At 33.3% G+C, this 20,513-nt stretch overlaps 1 protein-coding gene across 3 annotated transcripts in view; it reads left to right on the top strand.

Moving 5' to 3' along the window:
* Positions 1–20,513, top strand: part of GABRA2 (gamma-aminobutyric acid type A receptor subunit alpha2) — a 152,324-nt gene that overhangs the window by 70,152 nt on the left and 61,659 nt on the right. For all 3 annotated transcript variants that reach the window (XM_054486021.1, XM_063663620.1, XM_054486020.2), the window contains 2 exons: positions 13,973–14,193; positions 16,447–16,529. In XM_054486021.1, the coding sequence (XP_054341996.1) occupies positions 13,973–14,193; positions 16,447–16,529 (304 nt within the window). The remainder of the gene's footprint in view (positions 1–13,972; positions 14,194–16,446; positions 16,530–20,513) is intronic.

Raw genomic sequence — 20,513 nt, 5'->3', positions numbered from 1 at the left:
GATTAAGAATAATAAATATTATCCACTGTTGCTACTACCATATATTTTCTAGGGGATATCAATACATGTAGATAGTTGACAGGCATCAAAAGTCTCAGATCCCATGATGAGGATTTTAGCAATGGTTTCTCACAGTACCAGGAAATTGTGACTTTAAGAATACCAGTACAAGAGAGCATTACAAAAGTAGGGAGGGAACATTGTGTCATCTATTATGGTAAAACCAAGAAAAGGTTTTTAAATATGTCATTAGATTAAAAACAGAAGTATTTGCTGATTGTGGTAAAAGCAACCAGATTGCGGTGGGTGGAGGCAAGTGGGAGGTGAGGAAATAGAGAAAGAGTGGAGGTAACATTTTTAAGCAGCGTGGTTGAAGAGAGGAGGCAAGACAGAGGGCAGTAGCTATACGGCATTATAACTATCAGTGAGGCTTTTATTTTTAAAGATGGCATTGAACTTCTCACTGTTCCCTGAACATGTCATTATATTTAACAACTCTCTGGCCTTGCACATGTTTTTTCCTGTTCTTGTTATGCTTACCTCCTCCTTTGCCAACTGGAGATATTTTATTTAGTCAAAGCCAAGTTCAAATTTCATTTTTTTTTGCTGATTTCTTTCTAGGTTACTCCAAGTCGTCAGTCCTCTTTATCCCTGTGCTCCACCACATGGTGTTCATACTTTTTTTTTTTTTAAATGACGTTGTACATAGGCTTATGAAAATCTTCCTAACTTTTTTATTTTTATTTTTATGGCAGTCTGAGCTACTAGAAGGCATAACTTGTGTCTGTACATTTCAACAGGATTTCCTAAGTATACACTCAGTGCTTCTCACCATGTTAGGAACTGAAATAAGTAAGTATAGCCCTCAAATTGCTCACAGGGTATTGGAGGACAGCTAAGGAAAATAGTTCATTTTAAAACAGTGTGATAATGCTTTCATTGAAGAATTTACGGATTAATGTGGTATCAGAGGGGATGTGGGTGGTAGATACAGAGTTTGGTATGGTTTTTAGGGAGAAAAAAATATCTAAGAAGAACAAATGAGGATTGGCTAGCTACAGAATGGAAAAACAGTGTTTTAGCACAAATTGGAAGAGCTTGTTGAGTTTAGTAAAATGTGAAAGTTCAGTATAACTGGAGCCTAGAATGCTCTTAGGAATTTTGGGAGAGATTAGGTTAGAAAAGTATTCCGTGCCAGACCATAAAGGCCATAAAGACTAAGAAGATCATAGTGACCCCCTAAAAAGTTATAGCGATATGCCCAAATGATACTTTAAAACATGATGCTTTCTGTTACCAGACAAATTATAATTGCATGGCTTTTTTGGTATGTGTTGACTTTCTTAAAAATATAATTATTATACTATATACATTCTGTAAAAGACAACAATATTTAAAAATAACTATTATAGTTAAAATACAACTATTTTATAAAATACAACTATTTATATAAATATAAAGTATATTGGTGATTAGTTTAATACAGTTACCTAGATGCACACATGCAAACACACAAACGAAAGTCACTTGACACCTGTGAATTTAAGGATTAGGGTATTGTTTGCAGATTGCTGCCATAAGACATCTGAGAGCTTTTCTGCCATCTGCCTCTGCTAATGATGCCTTTCTTCTTATGTCTCATCAGAAACCTTATGGCTCAGTATCCTTCATACTACATTAAATTTACAATGACTCCCCTTATTCATTTATTCATGGGCAAAGTATTGTTTATTTCCTATGTTCCAAGTAGTTTTTTAGATGCTGGTGACACAGCATTGAAGAAGGTGGTCACGATACTTGTTCTCAGTGTGGAATAAAAGTTGTTCAGATATAGGGAGGGGATAGAGAAGACTGATCAACAGAGGTTAGTGAGTTTGCATAGTAAAATGCAGCATGATAAATCAGAGGCCTGACACGTACTTATGTCATTATTGTGGCAGCATAGAGGGGTGCGTGTGTTGGGGCCTGGGTGTGTGGATGTGGTGGGGGATTATTGCAGGGTGGCTAGAGAGGTAGAGAGGAAGAGATCGTGCAGGGCCTTGGAGGGTGTGAGAGTGTTTTTACTTCACCCCAGGGCTTTAGAGATTCAGGTGACTGAAATCAGCAAGATTTTATTATTTCAAACTCCCTTCCTCACATTATGGCAATGCTTCAGTGCATACCATAGTTTAAAGAGTCCAGTCCAGACTAATTTCAGCATCAGTCTCTTAGGCCATCTAGGTGTTCTGTCCTTTTCCATGCCTTTTTCGCAGGTAAGGGATGTACTGTGGAGACAAGCCAAGATCTACTCTTCTTCTTTTTCTGTGTTTTTCAAAGTTGATACAATGGTAAGGGAGAGTAGTAAAAGGGGAACATACATTTTTACTGAACTGGTTCTATTGGTAGTTCTCTGTTAGCAATATATGCCGCTTGTATGGTTGGCGGATGAATACTGGATCTCTCATAGGCATACTTGTGATGTCTTCTCAGTGACCTCCTTATTGCAGTCACCAAAAGCACAGGTGGCTTATTCTCCAGTGGCATTCTTTGTGGTATCCTGTGTGGCCTCTGCCTCTGGAACTTTATGACCTTTAATTGCTGGGTGTCTCTACCTTGTTTGGCCACCCTTTTGTTGAGTATAGGGAGAGGGAGAAGGATCTTTTGAAGATGATTTATGCCAGACTATCTTCCTTGGTGTCCAAACCATTTTCTGAGAACTTTGCAAATATTATCTCACTTCATCCTTACAAGAGTCCTAGGAAGTAAGTTCTATTTTTCTTACCATTTTACAGATAAGTCAACTGATATAAAGAAAGGTTAGCCAACCTGCTCAAAGCCAGGTACCCTGATCTACCCGACTTGAGAACTTGTTCTTTTAACATCTATTTCTTATTACTTAATATGTATCATTATGACTATTTGATTTTGTGTTTGAGTTAGTTTTAATTGTGAAAAGAAGATTTTTTTATGCACATTTAAGATGTACATTATATTTTAGTGCACTTATAATAGTAAGTGGCTACTACAGTCAAGTTAACATATCCATCATCTTGCATAGTTTCCTTTTTTTTCCAGTAAGAGCACTTACATTTCCAGTATACAATAATTATAGTCCTTATGTTTTACCTTAGATCTGTAGACATTCATCCTATGTATCTAAGCTTTATACCCTTTGATTGACACCTCCCCATTTTTTTCCCTTTTCACATCCCACCGCAGTAACTACCATCATTTTATTCTATGTATTCAACCAACCAACCTACCTTTCTCCCTTCCCTTTTTCCACATGTAAGTGAGATCATGCAGTATTTTTCTTCTGTGTCTGACTTATCTTACTTAGTATAATACCCTCCATGTTTATCTATATTGTTGCAAATGATGGGATCTCCTTTTCTAAGGCTGAATAGAATTTAATTGTACATATACATTATATTTAAATAATTTATTCTTGCATTGACAGACGCTTAGATTGTTTTTGTATATTGGGTATTGTGAATAATGCTACAATGAGCATGTGAATGCCAGTATCTTTAAAGGTCATGATTTCATTTCTCTTGGGTATATACCTAACAGAAAGATTCCTGGAACATATAGTAATTCTGCTTTTAACATTTTGAGGAATATCAATATTGTATTCCCTAATGGATACACCAATTTACATCCCCACCAACAGTGTACACGGATTCCCTTTTATCCACACCCTGGCCAACACTCGTTATCTCTTGTCTTTTTGATAATAACCATCCTAACAGGTGTGAGGTGATATTGATTTTAATTTGTAATTATTTGATGATTAGTGATGTTGAGCACCTCTTTATATACTTATTGACCATTTTTGTGTTTTTAATGGAGAACTGTCGATTCAGATTCTTTACCTATTGAGTTGTGTGAATTCCTTATGTATTTTGGATATTAATCTCTTATCAAATATATAATCTGCAAGTATTTTCTCCCAATCCATAAGACTGCCTTTATGTTTTGTTGATTGTTTCCTTTGCTGTACAGAAGCTTTCTAGTTTGATGTATGCCGACTTGTTTATTTTTACATTTGTTGCCTGAGCTTTTGGAGTGATGTTCAAAACACTCATTGCCAAGATCAGTGTCAAAGAGCCTATCTTCTCTTCTAGGAGTTTTATAGTTTCAGATCTTACCTTTAGGTCTTTAGTCTGCCTTGAGTTGATTTTTGTGTATGGGATAAGATAGATGTCCAATTTTATTCTAGTGCATATGGCTATTCAGTTTTTCCAACATCAGGTTTTGAAGAAAATACCCTTTTCAGAGATTCCAAAACTCCAGTTTCAGCCCTACAACTTAGTTCTTCCTGTAACTTCTCATAAGCCATGAGTAATGTCCATTTATTGATCTATGAAAGAGGGAAATTTTATTCTGATATTCTGCCTTCAAGGGTTGTTTTATGTATGGTATAATGAAAAGACCATGGTATTTAGAAACACAGAATTTGAGACCAAATTTTGCCTCTGTCTTTTTTTTAAGTAAATATTGCTTTTGAAGTATTTTCCACTTGTGAAATTGGTATAATTTTGCATATGCAATAAGGATGTTATGAATTTTAAATGACACATACTATATCAAAGTAAATCGCTGTCTACTATAACTATTAATCATATTGGATACTTTTATTATATATATTTTAATTATCTTCTGTTAAAATATGAATCTTTAGTAACATTTTCTAATTTGTTAGTGAAATTTGCCTGGCCCCTAGTTCCAAAAAGAATGCCCAAATATCTTACCTCCACAATGTTTTGAATGTGCAGTAGCTATGTTGTTCTGCAACTGTAGTTTGGTGAAGTTCTTTGTATAATAAGGCTTGTACTAATTGGGTTTATTGGCCCTTTGCTGATCTATTCTTAAGATTCTCATTTTTTTTTGCATTTTTTGCAATGCAAATACTGTGCTAAATTTGTTATCTAGCCCCCTTTGAGTACCAACTGAAAGTATTCGAGCTTCATTATTCTTGTGTATTCCAAGGGTGATATTTTTTACATTGTTGCGTACCTGCTTCATAGACTACATGTTCTTCATTATAGAAGAAACACACTGATTGGAATTTACTCAAGGGAGACTGGCCTTTATTAGCCACAACAGTATAATGTAATAAGTAAATAAATGTAGAAAATCAAAGTAAATGAGAAATCACTCCAGGAGCAGTCCTACAATTTAGTTGTGTTTTAGTGAGTGGATAAGATTCTTCAGGAATTGGCTACAAGTATTGATTTATAATTAATATAGTTAGGCAGTAAAGAATATGATGCCTTCATTAAGTTAATGTGTCCTTAAAATCAAGTTTATATGATAAACTGTGCAATAGTTTATAGAGAGTGATTTCCTTGTTTCCAGGACAAATTGTGGATATAACACTTAAGGAGTTTACTGTAAATGGAGATTTTTGGTAGTGGCAAAAACATTTGACTGGAAACTGCATCTTTGTCTGGGTTCTGTCACTAACCAACTTGAAAACAGGAAATTCATTGAATTTATCTATATTCCCATCTGTGAAAGGAGGAAATTGGGTTAAACTTCCTGTAAGAAATTTTTGAAATCTTGGAGTGTATGGATTTTTCAACTCTTTAGTGTAACCCAACAGTCAGTCTCACTTCTCTTGTGTATAAGCCATAGGATACATGCAAGCTGATATATCATTGCGTTTTTTTGTTTGTTTCTTATTAAATTTGCACTTTAGTTGTGTGTGTATTCTCCAATGCATTGTGTAATTCATCCTTTTATTATTAATTTATTTTAGAATCTCAGTTGATGGATCTAAGCCTTTAAGTTTGTATGAAGGAGTTAGACCATTTTTTTTTTTGGTAAATTTCTTATAAAACACGTATCAAGTAATAACTCTGTTAGTACATACTCATGAAAACCTGAAGTTAATTTTAAATTCACTTTTCAAGAATATTCTTTTCAAATACTTAGAGTGTGCATTTTACAAGCATTTAAGGGAATCACATGAAAATAATTTATTTGGAAATCTTATTGTACTTAGTGGCTATGCAAAGATTATTATTTTATTGAAATGTCTTCTTTCCCTGTCTTTTTAATCTAGAAAACAAAGCATACAAAAACTGGTTAATCAGCTATATTTGTTTATGTATCTATATATCTATACCTATATTTTACACTAATATATAAAAATTTAAAATATGGACCAAAGTGAACATTTAAAAATAAATATTTATTTTAAGGACTAATTATTACATTTATCAAAGAAGTACATTTATTTTTGCTCCCACTTAAAATTTTTATGATATTTCTAATAATTAATGTTTAAGTGCAGTTTATTATTTTTAATATTTTTCTTAAATACATTATGTTGTAGCAATTAAAAGATATTATTCTAAATTTATATCACATTAATACTTGCCTTTACAACTATTATAGATTCAAATTTAAGAAGTGTGTCATTGGCTATTGGTTACTGAATTATGATTCTCATATTTAAAAATCCACCCATCAACTTTTGATATTTGTCTTTGTGTTCTGGATTTTTAGTTTTTAAAATGACTTGTTACTTGCAATGATCTAATACTATCATTGACCAGTATTTTAAATTACAACATGTGCTTAAGATGAAACTTACTTTTATAAAAAGTGGGCGTAAACCCATATTTTAAATAGCCTCACTGATAATTATAAATTTTTTTTTGGTTATTTTTTAGAGTTTATTTGTTTACCATTTTTTTTTTAACCTGGCTCATGTAGAGCTCATATTAGGCAGAGCGTGGTATTTCTTTTTCTTGTTTCCCACTTTCGTTTGTACAATTATTATTTTCTTCCATGGTGTTTTATCAGTAATCTTCTGAAGCCAATTGCCTATTTTCATTAGAGCTAGTTTAATCAAAACTAAGTATTGTAAATTCACCTAACTAGGCACAATCACGGTATACTGAGAACAAATGCATTCACTCCCCCATTTCCTGTTGTTGCCCCTTCTCTTCCCATAGAATGCCTTATAAACATAACCTTAATTTATTTATTTACATTCTTACTCTTAATAATGTCTATATTGTTCCATATATAAAACTTCATTTAATTTTTATATTTAAAGTGATATATAAAAATCGAGATTCTAATATTTTCTTCCTGCACCCAAATGGATATACACACTTTACTTTGTAAGCCGCTGTCCTAAGCTGATTACCCTGCTTCCACTTAAAGGCTCACCCTTCATTTAGGTATAATACAGTTGATAATAGTTACATTTACTAAGTTATAACCAACCTGCCTCTCTGAGATTAGACTCATGTGACTTTCATTGACATTTCAGATGACCTCAAACTCTTTATTCATTCACCAACATCTTTTACTTTTCTCTCACAGAGGCCTAGTGTGTTCAGTTGCAATGATGAAATACTGGCTCAAGTTCTTTACCCCTTCCCAAAGCCACACTTTCCCATCTCATTTTGTAGTGCCCTCTCACTGAGAGTTGGGGTTACCTACTACACCAATTATCCATCAATTTAACTATGTAAATTGCTTTACCCAATGGGCTGTTAAAACATATTACACAAGCACTAGCTTGAAATGGGCTTGTGCATTGGAGTTCATTATTTTGTACTTCTGCCATTGTCAAGAGAAAGAAAAGCCAGTTTAGCCCAGTGGTCTGTGAGGCAGGACAAGAGACAGTTCTTGCTGAGCTGAGTTGCTCTAGCAGCCCTACACAATGACAGCCTAGATCAGCCAATGGCCACCTAACCCACAGAACTATGAGCAAGCTCAGCTAAGATCAACCTGAGCCCAGGTGAAATCAGCCAACTTCCAGCCTCATGACTTCTAAACTAATAATAAATGATTGTTATTTTAAACTCCTGCATTTTTGTGTGTGTGTGTGTGTGTTTTTAATACAACAATAGCTAACCTATATTAGCTAGTCTCTAGGTTTTACTGGTAAAACTAGATTTCCTTTACTGGCATTTAAATTCAGGAGTGGAGGAGAGAACTCTACTATTTATTCACTGGTACCCTGTGTTCACTCCTCAACTCATTGCATTCTGCCTTCTACACTCTCTACTTCTAAGCCGTTATGACCTTTCAGTAATGTTTGATATTGTTGTTTTCTATATACTTCTTACATTTTCTTTTAGTTTGATACTTTTCTTCCCGTCTACTTTGTGTGTGCTTTTGTGTGTGTTCTTTTATTGTTTCTTTTAATTTTCTAGAGTTCTTCCTTTATTTTTATCAGTTGATCATGTAAAGTCCAATATGCTATCTCTTCTATCCTTATAATTTTAATTCACTGCTAAAAACAATATAATCTGGGAACATGTCCAATATTAGTAATCACAATAGGCATAAATGGACTGAGTTATCATGAAAAGATCGAGATGGTCAGGTTCAACAACAAAAAATCTCTTAAATGTTCAATGAATTGCAAAAAATTATTTTATAGTGTCTAATATCTTATTACAACTGCAGTAAAATCAAACATTAATGATGAAATATAAATGAAATAAGCCAATACATTTGGAAATATAAAAACACAGTTAAAAATGTTTTCTATGTAAAGAAAAAGAAAAGCCATGATGGAAATTATAAAATAGCTTTAATTGGACAATAAAGAGAATATTGTTAATTAAACTTTATTATACAACTATTGTAATAATGACTTTGGAATTGATCTATGGATAGGCAAATAATCAAAACAAAATAGAAATCAGAGACAGATCCATAGCCATATGGATACTGGATATATTATAGAAATGCCATTGCATGTGTATAGGGAAAAAATGGACCAGTCAATAAATGATGCGATAAGGCTAGTTTTCTATTATTAGAAAAAAAAAAGTTGGACCTTGATCTCACATCATATACCATAATACAAGATGGATTTAAGGCCTTCATGTAAAAAGCAGAGCTTTTATATCCATTGAAGAAACATATGGGAATATGTTTATGATATGTTGTATATCTTTAGTGTGATTCTTCTTGAGTTGTACATTCTTTAAGAAAGTGTTAGTATAGAAACTATATAAATAATCATCATAACTTAGTAAGAAAATGACAGACAACCCAAAAGGAAACTGAGTAGATGAAATGAACAGACAATTTATAGAGGAGAAAACTAGAATTTTTAATAAACATGAACATATATTATTTGTTACTAATTAACAGAGAAATCCACATGGTTGCACCGTGACCCGTTTCACACTAATCATGTCTAAAATGAAATATTGTGTCTCCACCAAGTTGTATATAAACAAGAACATCTATACACTTCTAGTGAGAATATAAATTTACACACCGCTTAGGATTTCAATTTAAAAATATCTTGTTATTTTGAAGATGCACATACACGAAATTCCAGTAATCTTACTTACAGATTTAGTCTAGGGCAGTGTCAGCATACTACAGCCCGTGGGAAAGAAGCTGTCAGCTGCCTATATTTGTAAACAGAGTTTTATTGGAACATAGCCATGCTCATTCATTTATGCAGTCTATGGTTGCTTTCACATTGCAGTGGCAGAGTTGGATAGTTGTGATACTAACCATATGGCCCAAAAATTCTAAAATGTTTATTGACTAATACTTAATGGAAAAAATTTGCTGACCTCTGGTCTAGAGTAACTCTTCTTATACCTTTGTATTACGAGTGTTGAACAAGAATATTTGTAGCAATATTGCTTGTGACGGTGACAAATTATAAATAAGAAAAATAAGGATGAGGAAAAACGATGACGATATTGTGAAGTTTGTCTTCCAATATAATGCTATAAAGCAGTGAAAATGAATCAAAGGGCTAGATATATTGCCATGAGTAAACCTCAGCAAAGTAGCTAAAAGATGCAAGTGTCAGAAAAATATACAAGTTATGATACCATGTATATGAATGTTTAAAATGTGACACACTATATATATATGTGTATGTGTGTGTGTGTGTATATATATATACACATATGTACTAAATGTGAAAGTACATGTATGGGAATGGTGTACACTAAACTCAAGATACTTATTTCCTCAGGGACTAGGGGGCTGTGATTGAGAAGGGATAAACAGAAGAGGAAGGGCTTCAATAAGATTTGTGTTTGCTCTTGCTTTTCTAGTTCTTTTAATTGTGATGTTAGGGTGTCAATTTTGGATCTTTCTTGCTTTCACTTGTGGGCATTTAGTGCTATAAATTTCCCTCTACACACTGCTTTGAATGTGTCCCAGAGATTCTGGTATGTTGTGTCTTTGTTCTCGTTGGTTTCAAAGAACATCTTTATTTCTGCCTTCATTTCGTTATGTACCCAGTAGTCATTTAGGAGCAGGTTGTTCAGTTTCCATGTAGTTGAGCGGTTTTGCGTGAGTTTCTTAATCCCGAGTTCTAGTTTGATTGCACTGTGGTCTGAGAGACAGTTTGTTATAATTTCTGTTCTTTTACATTTGCTGAGGAGTGCTTTACTTCCAACTATGTGGTCAATTTTGGAATAGGTGTGGTGTGGTGCTGGAAAAAATGTATATTCTGTTGATTTGGGGTGGAGAGTTCTGTAGATGTCTATTAGGTCTGCTTGGTGCAGAGCTGAGTTCGATTCCTGCATATCCTTGTTAACTTTCTGTCTCGTTGATCTGTCTAATATTGACAGTGGGGTGTTAAAGTCTCCCATTATTATTGTGTGGGAGTCTAAGTCTCTTTGTAGGTCACTCAGGACTTGCTTTATGAATCTGGGTGCTCCTGTATTGGGTGCATATATATTTAGGATAGTTAGCTCTTCTTGTTGAATTGATCCCTTTACCATTATGTAATGGCCTTCTTTGTCTCTTTTGATCTTTGTTGGTTTAAAGTCTGTTTTATCAGAGACTAGGATTGCAACTCCTGCCTTTTTTTGTTTTCCATTTGCTTGGTAGATCTTCTTCCATCCTTTTATTTTGAGCCTATGTGTGTCTCTGCACGTGAGATGGGTTTCCTGAATATAGCACAAAAAAAAAAAAGATTTGTGATGACATTTCTGCTAGGTGATGGTTACAAGGTGTTTGTAATATTCTTTATACTTTTGCGTATGTCTGAAAAACAAAAAAGAAAATAGAACACAAATGAAAGCCGTGGTCCTTTTCTTTAAGATTTATAAGCTATTTGGGAGGCAAAAAGGAAATGTATAATTGCAATAGATGATCTTGAAAGAATGAAGAGCTCTATAGAAATACAAAGAGAGCTGGCTATGTTTTTTTGCAGGTGTTCTAGGGACTGAGGCAGGTGGAGAACTTGCTCTATTTGAGGAAAGTCAAGGAGTGGGGATTGTTACAATTGCCTAGAGCATAACATGAGTTTGCATGGTGAGGGTGGGAGAAAAAGACTCAAACTGTGTTAGGTAGATTGGCAGGGCACACCTAGGACACTGTGAGCCCTCAAAGATAAATAATAATTCTGGAAACAATTTTTAAGAAACTTAAATAATTCAACAAGTAAAACCAAACAACCTCATTAAAAAGTGGGCAAAAGACATGAACAGACACTCCATAAAAGAAGACATACAAGCAGCCAACAAACAGATGAAAAAATGCTTCATATCACCAATCATCAGAGAAACGGAAATCAAAAGCACAATGAGATACTATCTTATATCAGTGAGAATGGCCATTATTAAAAAGTTAGGGAAAAAAAAACAAATGCAGACTAAAGTGAATACTTACACACTGTTGCTGGGAATGTAAATCAGTTCAGCCACTGTGGAAAGCAGTCTGGAGATTTCTCAAAGAACTTAAAACAGACCTACCATGCAACCCAGCAATCGCATTACTGGTTATATATCTCAAAAGAAAATGAATCGTTTTACCAAAAAGACACATGCATGCATATGTTTATTGCAGCACTATTCATGATAGCAAAGACATGGAATTAATTTAGATGCCCATCAATGACAGATTGGATGAAGAAAATTCGATTCCTGTACACTATGGGATGTTAGGAAGCCTTAAAAGAGAGCAAAATCATGCGCTTTGCAGCAACATGGATGCAGCTGGAAGCCATTATCCTAAGCAAATCGACGCTGTAGCAGAAAATCAAATAATGCATGTTCTCACTTATAAGTGGGAGCTAAACATTGGGTACTCATGGACGTAAAGATGACAGCGATAGACACTGGGGATTACTAGAGCGGGGAGGGAGGAGGACAAGTGTTGGAAAACTAACTATTAGGTAATATGCTAACTCTCTGGATGATAGTATCCCAAACTTCAGCATCACACAATATGCTCATGTACCAAACCTGCACATATGCCCCCATATGTAAAATAAAAGTTGAAGTTATTAAAAATAAAATAAATAAGTAAAATACATCATTAAAATGTAAAAAAAAAAATCATTTGCAACTTCCTGTTTGTAAATTTTAAGTATCTCCTATGTGATTGACCTCCAGAAAATGACTGTCATATCAATAGCTTCTGAAACAGGTAAAACATACCCTCATCTTACAGAAATGAAATATAGAATTTGAAGTTTTATAAAAAGTTTTAAAATTCATTAATTTTGCCTGGAAAAGTAAGCAAGAATCATATGCAGTCACATTAGGCTAGTATTTGAGGAATCCCAGTTTAAAAAAAAAAATACATGAAACTTACAGTGCAAAGACTCATCTCTTTGTTCATTATTTTTTAATTTTAGAGTTCCATTTAATGTTTAGAGTTAAGCATTATAAAAGATAACTAGATGATAGTGAGCGTGGATAAGGTTATAGAATATTCCCTTAAGGATTAACAGGCCAGAGCCTCTGTTCATTTGCTACTCACATGCCATTACCTAGGATTTTCACTTGTTAGTATCATCACAGTTTCAAGTTTTGAGGGATCACTGGGATTCATGTATTTGATTCAGATTTGTACAAATGATTTTCTATTTTATAGTATATGGCCTTTTTATCTGTTCTTTTTTGCAAACATTAATTTAGTAAAATTGCTATCGCTGCATTGTTTGTTTTCAAACATGTAAAGACTATGGTTTTGTGCTCAAAGGACAGTTTCTGAATTTCAAATCTCAGGTGTGTAATTGAGCATTTTAATTATTTATAGTATGTTTATACAAACATACACTGACAAAAAATTAACATCCAATGGATTGTAAATAGTATTCACAACTGTGCATTGTATATCTCATTTAAAATGTGTACATTACCTTAAGAAAGATAGGGTAAAGATAGAGAGAGAGGTAGAGAGAGAGAGAGAAAGAGAGTTTCACCTAAGTTAAAATTTGGAGAAAAATAATAGAGGACATGATCACTAGCGGGTCTGTAACAATATTTTAAAGTACTTTTTAACATGAGGGAGTTTATCTGCAAGACAGTCATAATTTAAGTATTCTAAAAACTTGTAAGATGCTTGTATTACAACTAATGTCATAAATAAACTTTATTGAAATTATCTCTTAAGACAGTCTTGCTAACAATATCATGTTCTCACCATTTTTTAGGATTAAAAAATAAATATGATAATTTACAGTTTCTTTGGCAACAGGAGATGATGATTCATACAGATCTGACAGTGTGCTTAAGTGTTGTGTTTTTTTCTTTTAAATTTTTAAATTTTTCTTTTTAATTTTTTCTGTTATGGTTTTTTCTTTTTAATTTTTAAAAATTATATTTATTTATTTATTTATTTGCTACTGGGAAAGCTGCCTACTCATTTTTTCTTGAAATAGGCTACTTAAAATAATTCAACCAGACCCTGCTCAAACTTATCCCCTCTCCAAGCAGTTCTAAACTACAGGATGCAGTGGAGCAGTTTGGCTGAGACCTTGTTCAACTAAAAGAGGCCAAAATGAATTTACTTTTTCTTTTCAGAAGAATATATAGCTAATAGTATACACAGACGTACTTTATCCCATTGTATGTGGCAACATGTATTGATAAGCCAAAGGAGTAATCTTTCTGATTAAAAATGTTTTTATTTCAATATATCTCTCTCTGTTTAAATTAATTAGAATATTATTTTGGAATTTTATAGTGTCTTGTGTCTACAACATTTACTATTTTCAAAGAAATTATATTTTTTATTTCAGGAATATACAATTGATGTTTTCTTTCGACAAAAATGGAAAGATGAACGTTTAAAATTTAAAGGTCCTATGAACATCCTTCGACTAAACAATTTAATGGCTAGCAAAATCTGGACTCCAGATACCTTTTTTCACAATGGGAAAAAATCAGTAGCTCATAATATGACAATGCCAAATAAGTTGCTTCGAATTCAGGATGATGGGACTCTGCTGTATACCATGAGGTATGTTTTTAGGTTTGATATGATGCATTTATATACTGAGAAATTTTCATGTATGAAACAACCAGCCAATCTAGCTGTCAAGTATTAGCAAAAGTTGAGTGTTTTCTAACAGATTATTGAAGTACCCATAATGTGCTTTGCAAATGCTTTGATTTAAAAAACTATATAAAATAGTATTTATGAGTTTGAGTCTCATCTTAGTTCTTCAAATGTTAAGAATTGCCTTTATTATTATGAATTGATGTTTTTCATTATTCTTCACATGACATTTTTATTAAGTACATTTTTAATAATGACTTGAATTTTGTTTGTATCAACATACAATTTTAATATCTTATCAGATATCCCATCAAAATTTTTGTTATTTCAAACTAAGACTTCATTTATTTATTTATTCATTTATTGAGACAGAGACTTGTTCTATCACCCAGGCTGGAGTGCAGTGGTGCAATCTCAACTCACTTCAACCTCTGCTTCCTGGGTTGAGGCGATTCTCCTATCTCAGCCTCCCAAGTAGCTGATACTACAGGCATGTGCCACCATGCCAGGCTAGTTTTTGTACTTTTAGTAGAGACAGTGTTTCACCATGTTGGCCAGGCTGGCCCCGAACTCCTGGCCTCAAGTGATCCACCCGCCTCGGCATCCCAAAGTGCTGGGATTACAGGCATGAGCCTCCATGCTCAGCCTAATTTAATATTTTAATTTTCCCTATGAAGTTACTCCAAAGAAAAAATAACTTTAATTTAAATTCAGAGAGAAAGCTTTATTTAATAAGGCTTACAAGTATATTGGATACCATAAACATGTACTAGATTGAACCATATGAAATTGCCATTTTGTGACTCAAAAAGTATCCTATAGCATTGTTTATATGATTTAAACTTTAATAAAATTTTCTTGCAGAATAAATAGTTGTTGATCCTAAAACCTATTACATCTTAAGCATATTCATGAATTAATTTTGTAAAATAAGTTACTTGTATTATGTAAGAAAAAAATCACAAATCTAGTAAGATTATGTGGAATCTAAAGTTAAAATGTTTCATAAAAGATTTAAAACAGACATCTGACATCAGCATTATATATAGACAGAAACACATATTCCAGTTATTTGATGTGTTGTCATTTCATAAGATAGGTGTTAGATTTCGGTTATGAAAGTTATTTAAGAAGGGACAACAATACAGTCCTATGCTATTTCTGATCTTTAAAGAAAAATTTCTTGAGGACTCATTACTAAATATTCATTGCCTAAATGGAAGTGCTAGCTAGTCTTTCTGCCTCTGTCTCTCCCTCTGAATCTTGCAATATATTCAGATGCAATGCCCCTGTTGACTTTGTACATTGATCATTTCTATGAATAAAGGCAATGAGTAAAACTTTAGGATTTAAATAAAACGCAGGCACAGGACATATATAATTTTGGAATATATTGTCTAAGGTTCTATTTAAACATTTTCTTAGAATTTAAGCCATAACAAATTGTGGTCACATTTGCTTTGCTCATTTTAACAGATTTCTCTATAAATTTTATTTAGTACCTGCTATATGCACTTTGTCTTTACATGAAATGGAATAATTGGAAGTTTGCATTATATCAAATTTTCTATGACTACTCTTTGTTGTAATCATGTAGATACAGAAAAACATATATTTAACATTCATAATTTGTGTTTATAATTTAGCCAACAATCTAAACTTGATAAAGTTATTTCTAGGAAATACATCTGTATATGTATTTATATCTAGCACTATATGTATAGCTGTGAATATATATGCAGTATACAGTATTAATTCACAATTCACATATGTTGAAGGGAGCTTCTCTGAACTAATATTTCTGAATCCTTTGATCAATTTTGCTCTATGTTTGTTGATGAGATAATGGAGACAATAGCATTCTTTTAATGATAGAGATTCTTTTTGGTCCTTAAGATTTCAAGTGTTAATAGTGAGCTTAATGAGAAAAGAGCCCTTTGAAATGCATATATAATTTCTTCACTTCTTAAGTAACTAAAATGGCTAAAGTATATTTTAATTATTATTTTCAGTTATACTCAGAATTTGTATACGCCAGTGTCTTCCGAGGGATCACCTAAACATGAATGAACAACAGATTATTTAAATATGAATGAGCCTAATAAAATGCTGTGATTAAGGCTCTACCTCTATCGAATCTGTTGACAGTAATGACGAGTGATTTTTCTTGACTTACCAATATACTTAAACAAATAGTGAAATTTTGACTTTTAGGCTTACAGTTCAAGCTGAATGCCCAATGCACTTGGAGGATTTCCCAATGGATGCTCATTCATGTCCTCTGAAATTTGGCAGCTGTAAGTACAGGAATGAAGTTACATGTTTTGGGTCAATAATATCAGGGAAAGTCAGCAGCACTGCTCAATTGTCTAGTTTTTTTCTCAAATTATGAGATGATTAACAATTGTCAATAAGATATGGAAGTAAAAGCCATGCTAATTGTCTTTAAGGAACATCTCTCAAATATTATTATAATTTAATCAGGGTGTTAAACAACTATCACTTATTTTTACTGTTATGTGTTTTAGTACATGTGTAAAATTAGACCAGGAGTTCCTTGAAGGTTGGATTGTAAGTTACCTTCTTTTTCAAGTGCTAGAACATTAAAAACTCAAATGTTTCTTTTTCATCAACTAAGAATAAATTGGAAAGGATAGATTCTATTGTTTATTAAAGTGGCAATCAGCCTGTTGCAAATGACATGCACAGAAGCTTAGTCTGTGTCATTGTCTTCTACTGTAACTAATGGAAAGATTTCTTTTTTATTTCTTAAAGGAGATAATGTAGCTGCATTGCTACATTCTGGCACCTTCTATGTACATAGGACATTTCAGAAAAGTGTCTGTGCAGTTGGCTCTTCTTTAGGTCAGAGGGGTTATATCTTGCATGTCAAGCAGAAGCATTCATACTTCCAGAATCATTGAAAAGGAGGAAGGTCAAATCATCTCCCTAGGCCCACATGACATTCTGGGTAGGTTCAGCATAAATCCATGAACACAGCTGAGCAGCCTCCCTCTTGTGTGAGGGTGTCCTATTGCCTGACCTTTTTAGAGACTGTGCTCTTTCTGGCACCCTCATCTTTGTCCCTTCTGAACAGCTTTTGACTTTTTCTTCTCTGTTGAATAGAAATACAGTACTCTCACCTGATTAAAACTATGTATCGCTGAATAGTATGCCTTCTCCTTACGAACTGTATCAAGCAAAAGAAAACGGAAGAATGGTGGCTCATATGAATGCAAAAACCCTCTAATTATTTTGACGATCATGCTTTTGTGGTACAAGAACTGCAATCTTGCTTGTTCTTACAAAAGGTGTCAGGTCTCAATTTTCTTTGAGAATCTCCTCTTTATTTAACTACAAAGCCTTCTTTTATTGTCATGGAAACCATAACTTCAGTACTGGCATTTCTTCCAACATTATTTAAGATAGTCAATCATGTTATACAATGTAAACATGATGCTGAGAAAACCACAGCAGATGCAGCAGAGAAGGACTTATTTTCATTACATAAGAGGCATTATAGAAAAAATTGAAAAGTCTTGATACCAAAGAAAAGATTAATTCAAGATGTAATCATGTTGTAAGAAGGCCTTTTTTTTTTTTTAGTTGACAAGGTATTGTCATTAAGGCATCAAATATAAATGACGTGATGGATGTCTCGATTCTGAAAATGAAATAAGCACACTTGAAAATATTTAAATGAAATTTAAAAATCTCTTATACTGCATCTACAGAGTGCAGAAATATCGCATGCATGAGAATATAGTTTTCTGTACCCAGAAGGAGCTATGAGCAACAAATAAAGTTTGCTGCTAGGCATATTTTGTTTAAGTAATTAGCACTAATTTTGTTTTCTTCACATTTATTTTCTGACACACTGAATAAACAATTTTTGTTATTTTATTGTCTTTGCCTGTAGTAGGTGCTTGATGCATAAGTATTAAAAGTATGGACACCAGTGTGGAGTAATATACAAGCCAAGCCATAGCTGACAATGTTGGCATAACAAAGTTTGGCAGAAGCAGCTGTGACTTTTTCTTCTATTCACTTATTCCTTCCTTACTTGAAAGCCCTCTTCTTCCCTACCCCCACTCCACAAAAAGATTGTATTTCAGGAACTTCGTCATTGTCATCAATCAAAAGAAGCATTTTTTTTCTGTGTGCTTACAATTTTATATTCAGTCTTGTTTTGTTTTATTCCTATTGCCGCATACCTTTAAATTTTTCCTTGTTGTTTAACTTGATTTTAGAATTTCTGAATGAAAGTCTAGGGATATTCTATTCATGATTCCAAAAGAAGCTGTAGATTGTCTTTCAGATTAAAAATTGACAGCTAAAAGTAATTTTGTAGTATTTTTTCTGGTAACCAAATATTAAGAGTCTGTTGGTATACATCTGCTTAATGCAACATAGGACTCAAAAATGGGTTAATTAACGCAAACAAGATTATTTAATGGCAGCTTAATTTACAAGTGGAATTTATAATGAATTTTGTAAAACTGTCTTTCTCTCCTTTGCTACTTTATTGAGAAACATTATTATGACCTCTTGGCTTATATGTGTGTTAATGTATATAACTCCCTCTCTTCGGGAGAGGCTTTAATCTGCGTTGCATAAATTTCTGCTGCATTATTTTCACCAGACACAAAATCTCAAAACTATATTCTTATCTAAATAATGAAGTGCAGTAACTGCTTTTTCAAAAGACATGTGAAGAATCAGTCACTTTCTTTAATAAACTCTTGAGCTTTTCTCTCGATTTCCATCTTCCATAGCAGTAAAGAACATAGTTTAAATATTATGACTTAATTTATTAATCTAGTAAGAGTGAATTGAGACTTTTTCTTCTGTGTGTCAGGCATTGTAGCAGGTCCTGGAAGTACAGGAATGAATCAGAGTCGCTGCCTATCAGTGTCTCATTAGTGCCTTAAAAATGTCATCTCTTTTATAGGGTTTCATTTTTTTCTTATTTATGTTTAAAATAAACATTATAATTCAAAAGTGATGTCGTTCTACTAAAAAAACCCTTCATAATTTATTGACGACTACAGAGTATTGTGAGCCCCTTCCAACGTAAAGTAGATCATTTGATGTATCTTTTTGTTAAATTCTGTGCCATTTGAAATTTTATTGAAGAGAGAGCCAGAATATGTATTCATGGGGGAAACAAAACAAGCCACTTGATCTACAAATGAGTTGCTAGTTATTCACATTAGTAATGTTGCTGTTTAATTTTCTCAGTGTAATCAATCATTAACGGTTAATGAATTGAAATTAATTAGAAAACTAAATCTTAGAATAATTAAAATTCATTCATATCAAATCACATGAACATTTCTCTGCTATTAAAAGTATATACATATATAAATATACATATACATTTTTAGAATCCTATTTCAAAAATTGCTTCACATAATATAATTTAATTGTGAATGTAGGTGACTATATATGTAGCGATAATGGTGTTTCACTGATACTAACATTTAGTAGCAACATTCAGAAAACCAGACAACATTGCCGTTAGACAATGCCGGGTATGTCATTAGAAAACACAAACTCATAATCATTTACTCTATTGTTACTGATGGTTGAGTGGAAATTGATTTGCGATCACAGACTTTAGATCAATTTCAGAACCAGAGCCACCACAGTATGGTGCTATTAAAGCTAGGAAAGTTATAGATTGCAGAGAATGAGATTTCCAGTGTCCTAGAGAGCTGGAGGTAGAACTGTTGCCAGAGACAACTGGCCCTTTCTCTCCCTTAATTGGTAATGTGACTGTGATGCTGAGTTTTGCTCAAGAACTAGGGGGTAACTACATCTCTAAACATTCTCATGAGTAAAAGTGCATAGAAGTTCTTCAGAAGGTCAGTTATATAGAAAGAATTAACCTGTTACTCAACTTGTGGAGGGACTCTGCCTACATGGAGAGGTTATCTGTTCTCCAGTGGGGCATAGAGATGTAAGAAAATGCCACTGCCAGAGAAACGCTAAGACCAGATATGTTGCCTGCATGCCAGCTCTGAAGTCCTCTTACTTCTGCTAAGTTCTGCATCCTTGGCCAATAAATCAGGAAGTTATGTCTGATCTGGTTGCAGATTTTCCTCTTCCTGCCAATCCATAGTTTAACTGGGATGCTATGAATGTGTAGGCTAGTGATATCTATGTGCATTGATTCATTTAAAAACGAGCATGATTTTAAAAGGATTTGCAACTTGATGCAAGTATAGCATTATTATTTATCTTATATGTTCTACAATAATTACTTTTTATTCTAATGA

This window comes from Pongo pygmaeus, chromosome 3, assembly GCF_028885625.2.
Source record: "Pongo pygmaeus isolate AG05252 chromosome 3, NHGRI_mPonPyg2-v2.0_pri, whole genome shotgun sequence".
Lineage (NCBI taxonomy): Eukaryota > Metazoa > Chordata > Mammalia > Primates > Hominidae > Pongo > Pongo pygmaeus.
The sequence above is the reverse complement of the archived record's forward strand: the minus strand, read 5'-3'. Positions and strand labels throughout refer to the sequence as shown.